This window comes from Thermobia domestica, chromosome 8, assembly GCF_964235325.1.
Source record: "Thermobia domestica chromosome 8, izTheDome1.hap1.1, whole genome shotgun sequence".
NCBI lineage: Eukaryota > Metazoa > Arthropoda > Insecta > Zygentoma > Lepismatidae > Thermobia > Thermobia domestica.
In genome coordinates, this window is record NC_137461.1 from 132,426,849 (window position 1) to 132,440,661 (window position 13,813).

At 34.5% G+C, this 13,813-nt stretch overlaps 1 protein-coding gene across 1 annotated transcript in view; it reads left to right on the forward strand.

Moving 5' to 3' along the window:
* The first annotated feature begins 423 nt into the window (after positions 1 to 423).
* The window catches only part of LOC145693213 (uncharacterized), a 580,380-nt gene continuing 566,990 nt past the window's right edge, over positions 424 to 13,813 (forward strand). Inside the window, exon 1 of the mRNA XM_081769000.1 lies at positions 424 to 552. Coding sequence (XP_081625126.1) covers positions 478 to 552 — 75 coding nt within the window. The 5' untranslated portion in view covers positions 424 to 477. The remainder of the gene's footprint in view (positions 553 to 13,813) is intronic.

The window sequence follows — 13,813 nt, forward strand, 5'->3', positions numbered from 1 at the left end:
AAACCTCTTTATTCTAAGCAATCATTGGATATTTTTAAAATTTAATTAATGTTTTTTCTTTCCTTTTGTTTTTGAGATGTGGATGGGAAGCAAGTGTAAACTCAAAATTGCTTCCTGAACTGCACTATTTTATTTAGTGCATATTGAATTTTCTACTGAACGAATCATGAAAACGCTTCCAATAAAATTTTTATTTTCTTCTCTTCTTCATTTACTAAGTTCTCTTCGTTTATATCTCTCTTACATTTTCTTCTTCTTTCCATCTATTGTCCTTCTTTTTCCTAGTTTTTCTTTCTTTCTCGTTTTTGCTTTCCTTCTCTCTTGCTTCTCTTTTGTCATATTGATTGCGAAGTAAAGCTGATGCCGTTTGGCGGCGCTGATGCTGTTTTTCCCCCATGACGCGTTGCGGGTCGCCGAGTATCCAGGAGACACAGCACAGCTTAAAGTGAGATCGGAACGAGCTACAGTATCGGCAAGATGTATCCAACGTCACGCTTTGCGCTGATAACAGCGATCCTGGCGACGAGTGTACTAAACTCTGAATCGCGCGCGGTAAGTACCTACATGAAATTTATTAATTTATTTTTCTTAATTTGTTATGTTTTTATCATCTCTACGTTGTTTCTAAATATTGATTGTTGCTACGTCATCATTTTAAAGTCATATCTACAGGTGATGTAATTGTGAACTTGTCTTTGATTTGATGTTGTATGAAGAATGTTTACAGCAGGAAGCACATGTAATAACTGTTCCGTGCAACAGATTAGAAATGGATTAAAAGATAAAAATGCAATGTGTGTTTTCAGTAAATGCGAATCCGCGGAACAATTATATACATTGAAAATTTATATGACAGAAGTAGTAACTTGGTGAGTATTATATATACATCCATGCATGCATACACACACACACACACAAACACACACACACACACACACACACACACACACATATATATATATATATATATATATATATATATATATATATATATATATATATATGCAACATTTCTTACACATACATACAATAATATAAATATTATTAAAATATCAGTGACAGTTTACGTCAAATAAAACTATTTGTTACACATATATGCGTCTGAAGTGCATCACCCTATTGATTAATGTATTTAAATATTTCACTTCGCACATTTTAGTGCGTTATGTTCTCGCTCATTTTCTCCTTATGAATTGTGTGGTTGTCGTTAAAAATAGGCTAAATTCTTTAATTTTACACACCAAAGCTTAGAGTATAACACCCACACAAGTGCTTCAAAGCTCTGCTTGGTGCATTTAATGTTCTATAATACTATCTGATATAAATGTGACGGAATCCATTATTACTGCTACTTTCCAATGTATGATACCTACTCATTTTTCTTTATTTTTTAAAAATAATCTGATAACATCAATTGTTATACAGATTGTTAATATTAATATGTTGGCAATATGTAACATGCAGTTCTCTCGATTTAATACTTTAAAAAAATACGTGCTATCTGGTCAATGTAGAGAACTGTAGTAGAAAAGTTGCAAACTGAACTCTGTACAAGTTCCTTCAGATTTTATTAAAACCCATGAGCATTTCACGCTGTATTTCAAATAATATGTTTTCAAATTCAAATTTATATTCGATGTGAAGTACATAAAATATCACAAACGCAAAACATGAAGGGAAAAAAGAGAAATGCAATGGAATCTAAGTTCCCACGATTATTTGCTAAAGGAGACCGATGATTAATGGAAAATTACGATTGATTGTGAACGAAGTGGCGTAAAGATAATGTGGAAGGAAACGGGAGAATCTTAAGAAAATATACGGACACGATGTTCACCATCATAAAGTCACATGGTCTGCGATCGAACCAGGGACCTCTCACACCAGAGATAAGTGTTCTTTCACTAAGTATTATTCGCTTCTAACATTAGAAATAGCTTTGTTATATTTATAAAAATATTTATACGATATAATAATAAAATATATAAGCCATTCGTCATATTTTTAGACTCAAGTATCACTGACAACAAATAAAACCGTATAGATTTATATAACTTTAAAAACACTAATTAAAACTTTCTTCGTCTAAGTGAAAATAAAAGGTATGAAATTGTTAACGTAATGATGATGTAACGCATGGACTCCTGCAGATTTTCTTCAGTGAATTCCAATCACATTTCAGAAATATGATTCACTCAGAATAGGATATAGTGACTATATGTTGTTTCTGCAACTATACACCTTCGTTTTTTAAAGATATATATCAGAATGTTCTCAATATATCACACTTATCGCATAAACCCTCTGTTAAAAAAATAAATTCTTGGTGCGAATGTGGTCTTCCATCGTCCACCATTTTATTCATCATCAAGATCCTTGTCAATACCTGATCGTAAAACATCGAACGAAAACAAAAACCGTATAAGAAGTCAAAGTGTTTTTATATTACCTACACTCAACTCTAGATTTTCTTGTTTTCTGTAAAGAATTCAATAAAGAGTAATATCACAATTTTGGCAAGTAGACCATCTGATACTTGTAAAAAATTATTAAAGTAACAATAGTTGTATCCAAGACATTTCATCTAACTCAAAACGTTTAGTGGCAAATAATTATAACGTCACCAATTGGAAGAAGAAAAAGTTATTAATTTATATGATAGCGTTTTCCAGATACTATATGAGTTTATACTACGAAATATTTAATATTCTTCACGCTTTTTTAAGTTACTCACCAAAATTCAATATATTATGTTCAAGACATTGAAGAGCGAGTGACTGCATAATAAAGTTATAATTTACCAGTTTTTTTTTTTATAGATGGTACTCGCAGCTCTTAATCCTCTATTATTATTTAGCTTTATACGAGTTATTTTGAAATTCAGAAACAAAAAGTATCAATTACTACTGGATTAGTGGTCATGCCACCTACTTTAGGATAGACCCGGCTTCCAGCAAAACATTCACAAAAGACTTACTGCTTACCTAACTATAGAAAGCATCTAAAGTTCCATTAATGTGTAACAGGAGATTTGTTGAATATCTTGTTGGGATGTAATTACAATAGTGTACTTTGAAATACTACAATTTGTACTAAAATTTGTTCATAAACTGAACAAATGTGAGTGAGATTATTATTCCTTTGACGGGGACGAAACATGACTATATAGCTACAATGAATACACTGCCAAAAAATATTTGTCTAATCAAACCATGAGTTGATATTTTAAAAAGTCTCTGGGTACAGATCTAGGCGAATTTTAATGTAAAATGAAGTTTGTAATACGGTACGTATATCGCATCTATAGACAATCTCACTATTACGAACCATAAAGCTGGTATCAGTTCACAAGCTTTGAACAATACTTTCTCGGTGGATTGGTGTACTGAATGTCTCTAATTGCAACATTAATATCTGGAAATTTTCTCTAAATTATTATTATTACAGTAATCTGCGGAGTAATAATGTTAACAATATCTTAATTTTCATCCAAGCACACACAAATATGAGATATACTCGTACAAATCTAAGATATACAAATAGACAAAGTAAAAAGTAACAATGCTCAATTTGTATATGTTCTGAAAATCCATAGACCCTACATGTTACAATAAATACATCTCCACTACAAATGAACTAGAACTGATGATATGGCCCTATAATCCAGTCTTTTTGAAGGTGATATAGTGTCATGGAGAACGACCTATACTGTGAAGGTTGATTTTGCATTATGGTCTATGTATCCGCCAACTGCACCCAGATTCAAGTCCTGTTCATGGCTCAGAGGTCTCATTAAAATAAGCCCAGTCATTTATAACCGTGGTGTTGCATAACGACGTAAAACAAAACAAAAAAACTCAAAACCACTAGAAAGAAACATTTTCAACAAGTACAGGATCCTAAATATAGGATGTTATTAACTTCAGAGAGTTAATGCAATATGCACTTTCCCATAAGTATTGATAGTTATATATAGTGTTTACGTTGTTCAACGTAATTTGGTGTGCATCTTCGTTTGATTACTCTGTATAATAAATTTACTAGTACGCGTCTGATGAATTGCTGCATTTGTTACGTAAAGTCGCTACTCTTTCGTTTACGTGGTGCTACTGGTAAAGGGGGTGTAGGAATGGAGAATTGAACGATTTTTTTCTATATTACTTACAGGGTTACTAAACTAACCACTAGAGGCACAATTAGCACCACTATCTATATCATTGACAATTGAATAGTCATGTGTTTTCCAATTGTATGACAAAAAGCAGTCGCCTACTGTTTGTTTCAATGTACAGTCACGAACATTAATAAATGGAGGTTGGCGCCATAAGAAATAATGGCTTCAGCCTCCATTTATTAATGTTCGTGACTGTACAAGCTATGTTATCAAGTGAAGATCCAAACAAAATTTCTGAGTAGATCTCCCTTAAAATATGCCAATTACTTAAAAACACAATGTTATAAAAGGATTAAAAGAGTATCATGTTTTCGGAGGGTTAAATAACGCAGTATTTTTATTGTTTTTATAAATTCACTCGGACAGCTATCTGAAAGTGGAACAAGGAATCTATGCATATAAACAAAGAGTACAAATTATATAAAGACATAATAAATATTTCATACATCTGTATACTTCATACGATACATGTTGCTACTTGCATATTAAATTAAGAATTCAGATTTCATTCCAGTTGTCCGGTTAATCTTGATAAAATGAAGAAATAATGTATTTAATTGTGTTTAAGCGAAATATGTTAATATATTGTATCTACGAGAAATATGTTAATCTATAAATTACTTAAATAGAATACGAACGTCAACTAACCTGTAAGTAAAAGAAATATCAATTAAAAGAACGTCATTTAACGTATGTTTTAACTGTCACGAATATTCTACGCTTAATGTGCAAATTATTTGTAGAATGAAGAATGGTAATCTTTGTAATTACTAATAACGATTTCTATTATACAGTGTAGTTCTTAAACGAGTTCTAATAATTAACAATGTTTCCGTTTCTAAATAGTAATTTAACATCTTGTTTAGAAAATGAATTACATCTTTGAAATAAGCACAAGTAACAAACAAAAGTTTTAATGTACTTACTCGTAATTTAATTTGAACGGGACGTAAAACTCAAAATCAATCAATCAATCAATCGTAATTTAATTATTACGAATTCCGAGGCTTGGCATGGCAAACACCAGTTCGTTTCCCGGTGGGAAGTCCTTTGGTTCGGATGCCTTGTTAAGCTGTGGGTCCATGTCTCATCTAGCCTCGCTGCTGAAAGGGACACTAAACCCAAATGAATTCAAATCAACGAATTCCGAGGAACTGGGTGATATCAATAGAAATAAGTAACTACTCGTGAGAAGTCCTGCTCGAGAATCGGAGTAACTACACCTGAAGTAAGCTCCTCCCTCAATTTCGTATCCATAAAACAAGCCACTACTCAGGTCTACACTGCTCCAGATTTATGAACGTTCACTCGCGTTTCCTCTGCGTGTAGCAGTGAGTCGTATCAATAAAAGAAGTGATTACTCATTTCTGCCATCCGTCGCGCAGTCATTTCGTTGTTTTTAACCTATGGCGTAGTATCCTAAACGCCATGGAACGGGCAAGTAGCAACGACAGCTTCAATCAAAGTGCATTTGTGGATGTTATAAAAGGGTTTCCACTGGTACTTTCAAAGTCACAGTTACCAGAGAGTAAACGAAGGAAAGTCGAAGCTTTGAAGGCAATTACAGTGAAATGCAACGAAATATCAAATACATCTACGATTGAGGCACAAATCTAAAAGAGAATCTTTAATATTCGAGCGAGAATAAAGCAAAAAGCAAAAAGAAAAAAGAAAAAAACGGGAAACATGGGAACGAACCTATTGGATCTGATGGATGTTGATTCAAATCCAGCAATATCAAGATTAACACGACAAGCGCATATCACGTGTTGTCCAAGGTCTTTCTAGATTGTTTGGCTTTAAGAACGAAATCAGACACTTGACCCCTTTGTTTCCTTTTAATAAAAGTCCAGCCAGTCACATCATAAAGCACGTTCATCTGATTGCGTTTTCCACACCATACGTGTCCCCTTTCGCCTCGACATAAACACCATACATTCTCATGTATATACCCTTCCTATCAACATTGAGTTGAGTTGATTTTGAGTTTAAGTCCTTTTCAGTAGCGAGGCTATATGAGACGGGACCCACTGATTAACGTGGAATCTGAACCACATGAGCTCCCGCCGGGAATCGAACATGGGTCTCTCATGCCAAAGGCATGTACGCTAACCGCTTAGCCACGAAGAAGCTCTTCGTATTAGCGTATTCGTCTCCAAAATACTAGGTTTCTTTATTGTGTGTGCTCCGATAGCACCCGGAAAAGTATATTGTTCTTGGCACTCTGCTTTTGCTGTTTGCATATTACTCACACTTCCGGAAACAATCCATTTTTAGATTTCGCAATAATCGCATCCATTACACTTGTAGTAGTCATAGACACAGTACTTTGAGCCACACCAGAATCCCCTGACATTCCGACCTGGAATCCCGGATCACTCACATAACGCAAGAAAACCCGCATCTTTTCGTCATTACGTGGTGCACCACCCCGAATATCGGTTGATTCTCCTAAAAAATGTTGTGCCAACCACTCTACATTTTCTTTCATGAACCTATAATGTTTTTGTAATCTCCGTTTGCAACAATTCTATACAGTTTATAAGTTTTTCTACGAAGCAAAACAATCATATACTTTGCCATATTTTGCACGGAGTCACCTATTTAGCTTGCTCCACAAATTTGGAGAAGTTACTAGCATCACGGAGGAGTCTTTGATTTTTATTAATATCAAACGCGGAGTAGTTACTTAGCTCGAGAATAGAGGTGTGGTTACTTCAAAAGGGCGGGGCTTCTCCGAGGTCAGCCGAGACGAGTAGCGCTCAGTTCTCTTTTTATTGATACCAATGAAAGTAACTACTACAAAATTGGGAATAATGAGTAACTTCTCCGTTTTATTGATATCACCCATTATCAAACGAAATCAGTATTTTAGCGTCTAAGATGTCGACAAGAAATAACATTGCGACGGGAGCTCATGAAGAAAGGACTATTCCAATTTTACTTATTCGAGCGCCTAATGGCATGTTTGATTTATGTATATACAAAAGTGATCCTTAACTAGAAGTTTGATTAATGATGCATGGTTATTTACGGCCATGTTTCTCAAGTGAGACTGCCAATGTTTCTCAAACCTTAATTTGAATTTTTATGTTCATTTTCTTCAACGAAGGAGAATTATCAAATAATTTGCTTGCTTTTTTTAACAGTGATTATTTTAGATTCCGACAGAGGGGAAGTCGAAGTAAACAGCATATTGATGAAACTAGTACTGTAAAAACACCAATCACCCGTCAAAATTATTTGTACTATTTGATATTTTGACGTATCCTTAATTTGCAGTATTATAATTCCGGCGAATTTACATATATTTAGGTTACTCTGCATTTACTTCTAACCCAATATCTCTGCAATCTTTAATAAGACTTCTGCGTTTCTTTCCATTGTTCTCCTATCACCCCCTATCAGATTTATATCATCAACATACGTCATAACCTGCTGAATTCCATTCAACTCCAGGCCCTGGTAGCTATCTTTGATTTTCCTTATAGCGTAACCCAGAACAAAATTGAATAACAAAAGTGACAAGCTTGCTTTAGGCCATTCTACACGTGAAAGCTAGTGGAGAAGAATTTTCCTACTCGGACTTTACTTTGAGATTCGTTTTTAAAGATATTAGTTAATCTTTCTAATTTTTGGATATTGCAAATTTTGTGAGTGTTGTACAATGTTTCCCTAATAACCGAGTCGTATGCCTTTCTAAAATCAACAAATAATTGATGTGGCTGCGCATTGTACCCCCATTTCTTTTCGAGTATTAGTTTAATGGTAAATATCTTGTCAATAGTTGATCGATTTCGTCTAAATATGCACTGATAATTTTAATAATTTCAGCTGCAAAACTTATGGAGTCAATCTTGTTAATAGAATGTTTGGAAGAATTTACAACCAGTTTTGTCGTCTTTCTTCTGATTGATTATTTCCACTTTTATGACAATTCCTCCTTGTTCCAGATAAGGAGAAAGGATTGGGGGTAAGGAGTTTGCGAATCTTATTCTACAATTTATCTCCTCCATCTACAAATAACTCAGCCAGAATTTCGTCGACACCAGGAGTTTTAATTTCCTTATAGCGATATCTGTTTCTGTTCGGTCAGGTTCCGAAATATACAGTTCTGCTGTCTTCACTTCCTTTTCTCTACGAACATTAGTTTCTGGATGTGTGTTAAACAAATCCTTCCATCTATTCAAGATTATATCTGTATCAGTGAGAATTGTTCCATCGGCGTTCTTTAATATATAAGCACGAGGTTGATAACCTTTCTTAAATTCATTGATACCCTTACACATGTTTTGAATGTTTTTGTTTTTACTATTATCTTCAAATTCGCTCATTTTAACTTTCAAAAAATTAAAGCACTTCATTATTCTAAAAGTGTTGGGAGCTACTCACCTGATATCATCGAAATTTTGTGTAATTATATTATTCGGATTCTGAAGCCAATGCAGTTTTGCGTATTTTCTCTTGTGTGTCAGTATAGTGAATTCTTGGTCGAACCATAGTTTGTTCCTATGTATTTCCGTGTACCCCAATTTTTCTTTTGCTGAAATTTTAATGCTATCCCTAACTTCAATCCACGTATCCTCAACACTAGTGCACTCCGAACCTTTTAACACCAAGAATTTATTCGACACTTCAATCTAGTATTCCCCTCTCACCTAGCTTTCCTTTAGTTTCGTTAAATTAAACTTCTCTGGTTTTAGATATTGAATATTTCCTTTATTCAACGAAAATCTCTCTATTATTATTACCACTACTACGTAATGATCAGTGTCGCAGTCAGTTCCTCTGAACGACCAAACTTAATTATGCAGGTCTGTCTTCTATGTACTAAAACGTGATCAATTTGATTATGTGGTTTTCCATCTGGTGAAATTCAAGTATATTTATGAACGTCGTGATGTGGGGATTTTGTACTCTTTACGATAAAGTTTTTGTATTTTGCAAAGCTGACGAGTCTATTGTCATTACTTTCCTTATGCAGACTTCCATTCCCTAAAATCAGTTTGAAAATATCCTCTCGTCCTACTTTCGCATTGAAATCCCCTAATAGAATTTTCATATAGTACAGCGGGAATTGGTCAAGTACCCGTTCTACTTTTTCGTAAAAACTATCTTTTGTATCGTCTTCCTTTGTCTTCTGTTGGGGTATGTACATTCCAAACACTGATATCACACTACTTATCCTTAAGAGTAATACACAAATTCAATTGAGTTGATTTTGAGTTTAACGTCCCGTTCAGTAGCGAGGCTATATGAGACGTGGACCTACTGATTAACGTGGAATCCGAACCACATGAGCTCCCGCCGGGAATCGAACCCGGGACTCCCACGCCAAAGTACACAAATTCAACTCGTTTAATTGTTGATATTGTTCGGTTGTGAACAAAAGACTGTTTCTGGTTGGTGATTCTTATTTCCTCCTCCGTAAAAGAACATATATTTTCCCTGCTCCCCTTCCTTCCCATCTAACTTCCTGAACTCCTACTACAGAGCGCAAAATTTCAGGTCGCCATTGGCGACTAGAAATTTAGAGCTGGCGACCAGTGTTCAGTAGGAATGGTTTCTGCCTAAACTCACAGGGCTGCGGTTTGTTTTGTACGAAAATAATTGTCTCTGAGTGAGAGAAAACATGGAATGTGAAGTCTTCACAACGGACATGGAAAGTAAAGTTTTCACAACGTTGTAATTCGCCTCTCCTTTCCCACCCTCAATCGAAATGGTTTGCCTCCTGGAGCGTCAACGAGCGAGATGTAATCTCTTCCTTTGTCAAAGCAAAGGCCGTGGAGGGGGAGGGGGATCTCATAATTTGTACATGAGAGATACTGGCGACCATCATTTTTGGATTGGCGAATGCGTTTGAATTTGAAATTTTGCGCCCTGTCCTACCAGATCCATTATACATTTCTCTAACTCACTCGTTATGGACTTGAACACTCTTGCCCTACAAAGACTTCTTATATTCCATATTCCAAATGTCATGTCCATTTTAGTTTGCAGAGGTCGTGGCAAGCTATCAGTCCTGGTCCAATGCTGCTGTGAATGTTCCTGAACAAGGAAGCCTCGTACAGGAAGCATACATGAAAAATAAGATTTATTATTGTAATCCTACCTTTAGAAATATTGTGAAATATGTATTGGATTAGTCAACCCAATTGGATACAATGTGATATCACAGTTTTCTGCTTTCTCTTCTCAATAAACCATTCGGAGAGAGAAAGGAGGAGACATGGATCAAAGGCACTGGTGACAGGCAAACTATCTATGACGCAGTCAGTTGGTTTGGAGTTGTGAATCCATAACTAATCGTGCACTGCCAACACTTATTTACCCCATAACCGTACTTCATACCTTCTCCTCCTTTTCCCTCGCTTTCTCATATGTTTCTGCTTTTCTCACTCCGTATGGTGGGATGAAATCTTAAAAAAGCTGGTCAAAAGTAAAAAAAGAAGGTCGATTTAAAAACGTTTAGGTCTTGTGTCATATAGTAAAAATGTTTGCAGTATCATACTCCGTTAAAACATCCATCCTTTTTTATTGTACCTGCGGAGCAGACAGTCATTTGAAAAGTGCCGTTTCACCGGTTCGGATATAATGACCGTGAACGTGAAAAAAATCTCTTTGATTTAGTGTCATAACTTTGTTAATTTTCAACATATTTTGGATTGCCAAAACGGGTAAAACAGATGAAGGTACAGTATGTAGAATAGAGATTTGGATAATGTAAGCTGAGGAAACTATTGAAGTTATCACAAATCATCGGTAAATTTAATGAAAAATAAATAAAAAAAATAAGAGCAAAAAGTAGATAAATGGAGAAAAACAGTTATGAATTCCACATAATTCTATCGGCATATTGATTTTACGACACACACAATACTATAAGCTAATGGAATTCACAAAAAAGCTGCCCATAGGTGTTGTTGCAAAAGTTATGTACGTGTTTTGCAATATATGTCAAGAATACCAATTTTTAACAATTATTAGTAATTTGAAACTAAAACAATGTAATTAATATATATATAGGGGCCTATATGATTTTGTTATACTGTAGTTTACTTCATAACGATTTTGAATGTTGAAAATCTGACTTTATAATCGTTATCAGGGACTTTAAAACTATTTTAAAATTAGTTTTCAGCCAATGTGGAGATTTTTAAGAAAGTTTACCCGCCGTATCGGATCTTATTATTATTAATATTATTATTATTATTATTATTATTATTATTATTATTATTATTATTATTATTATTATTATTATTTATTTATTTATTTATTTATTTATTTATTTTTGACGTCATAATTGTTGTCAGCGACCTCAAAAATATGATGAAACTATTCCCATTGTGCGCCGTAAATCCGTACCCGTACGTCATAAATGGGTGAATTGGATATGTGTCTATTATGAATCTCGCCCACACTTTTCATGGTCAATTCCCACAGTATTCAAATATTTATAGAATGTTGTATTGATTTTTCTTCTCTCCTAATTATTTCAGCTGACAATTATCATATAATCTTTTGTAACACTTTTCAACATCAAACTTACGCATATGAATTAGAAAGGTATTTTTAACTGCTTTGACTTTTTAAATTTCTGACCTAGCAGTTGACTACGGTTCTTCTTGCAACAAATTAATTTACATTCCTCTTCATTCAGCGACATATTCCCTCGTGGTATGCAGACTACCCTGTCGGCTATGCAGAAGGGTCATTAACTATACAGTGATTGCATGCAACCGTCACTCACGTACAACCTTGAACCATAAGTTCAGATTCAATCTGCAAGAATAATAATAAAAGAAACATGAGATGATTTCGGTTCTTCTTTGTTCTCAGGTCATTTGAATTCACGAAATTTATACATGAGATGATGTAATTATATATATACTCACAACGTTTGCACTTTCATATTCATTGCGTTAAGTGTGCGAGCGGTTTGACATGTTTGGGGTCTTGCAGAAGCTAAATTAAATAATGAGTTCTTCAAAATCTTCGTCATTCTCTCTGTTTCTTCTCTTGATTTGCTTTTTGTAGTCAATAACCATAAAATTATAAACAATATGACGATTTGAGGAAATAAGTTATGACATACTATTGTATATATACTCATAAAACTAGGTATGTATTAATTGAAAATTTGGAGGGAAGCAATCGACCTCTATTGATTATTCATAGAATTTTTTTAGTGCGTCAATGGTTTTCGTGAACGAATACGACATGCAAATCGTTGAATTTGGGATCAGCGGAAAGCATAATGACTTTGAAAAGTTGTGTTCGCAGAACAAAACGAAAAGGACTTCGCATTATTTCTAATACTGAAAATTCTATTTTCGTTGTTTACAATGAGAATTCCTATGCGCGCCAAATCCTATCCAATGTTAAGTGTACCCGTTTTACTGTGATTATTCCTCAATGATATGTCCGATCGGGACACTCGACTCGTACGAACACAACGCGCACTCTCAAATCACTATGTCAAATTTGATTGAGAACAGTTCAAGCATCTCGGAGGAGTATCCGGATATACGAACGCCTAAGTCTAGTAAAAAGGATCTTCACTCGCTTCGCTTTCAAAAATTATATTCGCAAAACAAAAAGAAAAGGGCTTCGCCATATTTCTAATGCTGAAAATTCTATATTCCATTGTTTACAACGAGAATTCGCGCACCAAATGATTTTCTAGTATTAAGTCTATGGGCATCCCATTTTCGGTTATTATTCCTCAATGGTACGTCCGACCGGGACATTTGAACTTTTACGGCATGCAGCGCGCGTTTTCAAAACATCATATCAAATTTGGTTAAGAACGGCTTATCTCGGAGGAGTATCCGGACAAACGAACGCCTAAGTCGCCTGAGTACATTCGGTCCAACAATATTAAATGAAATAAAATTTACTTTTATTTTTTGTACTTTCCAGCGATAATAGACAAGAAGTGTTGTAACTGAGAAAAAAAAATTGAATTCAAGATTTTAACAGATTTTCACGTTTCATGGCTGCATCATACCAGAAAATGATTTTTTAAATATTCGTCTCTTTGTTCATTCATCTCTTTGCACTATGTGCAATGGCCTAGAAAACATACCGTTCCATATATCAGTCCCAATTTTAACTACCAAAGATTTCATAAGATTCTCAACGGGATTTACCGAATTTTCTTTCCACCTCAAAAATATAGGTGGCTTACTAGAGTGTGAAAATAAAAAGAATAAATTGCAGTTCTTTTAAAAACGGCTCTAACAGTTGTTTTGTTTATTTTTCATATATCAATATTTCAATGACAACCTATAATCTATATATATAAAAGAGAACGCACAAATCCTTTGTTCCCTCATCACGCTAATACGGCTGAACCAATTTCTTTCATTTTTGGGGGGTTATTAGGATTTGGACCCTAGATGGTTTTTATCATATCACTTTAATTTTTAATTACCAGTGTCTTGAGATAATTGACCATTCAAGTGTCCATAACGTACAAATCCTTTGTTAGTTCATCATAGGTATAAAAATAAACGTATTTATATGCAACCCGCATGACCGTGTCACTCGGCGGGTTAACATAAATGACAGGCGATATAATGTTAACATTTACTGCAATCTACTATGGTTTTTATCATATCACTTGAAAGCGAAAAA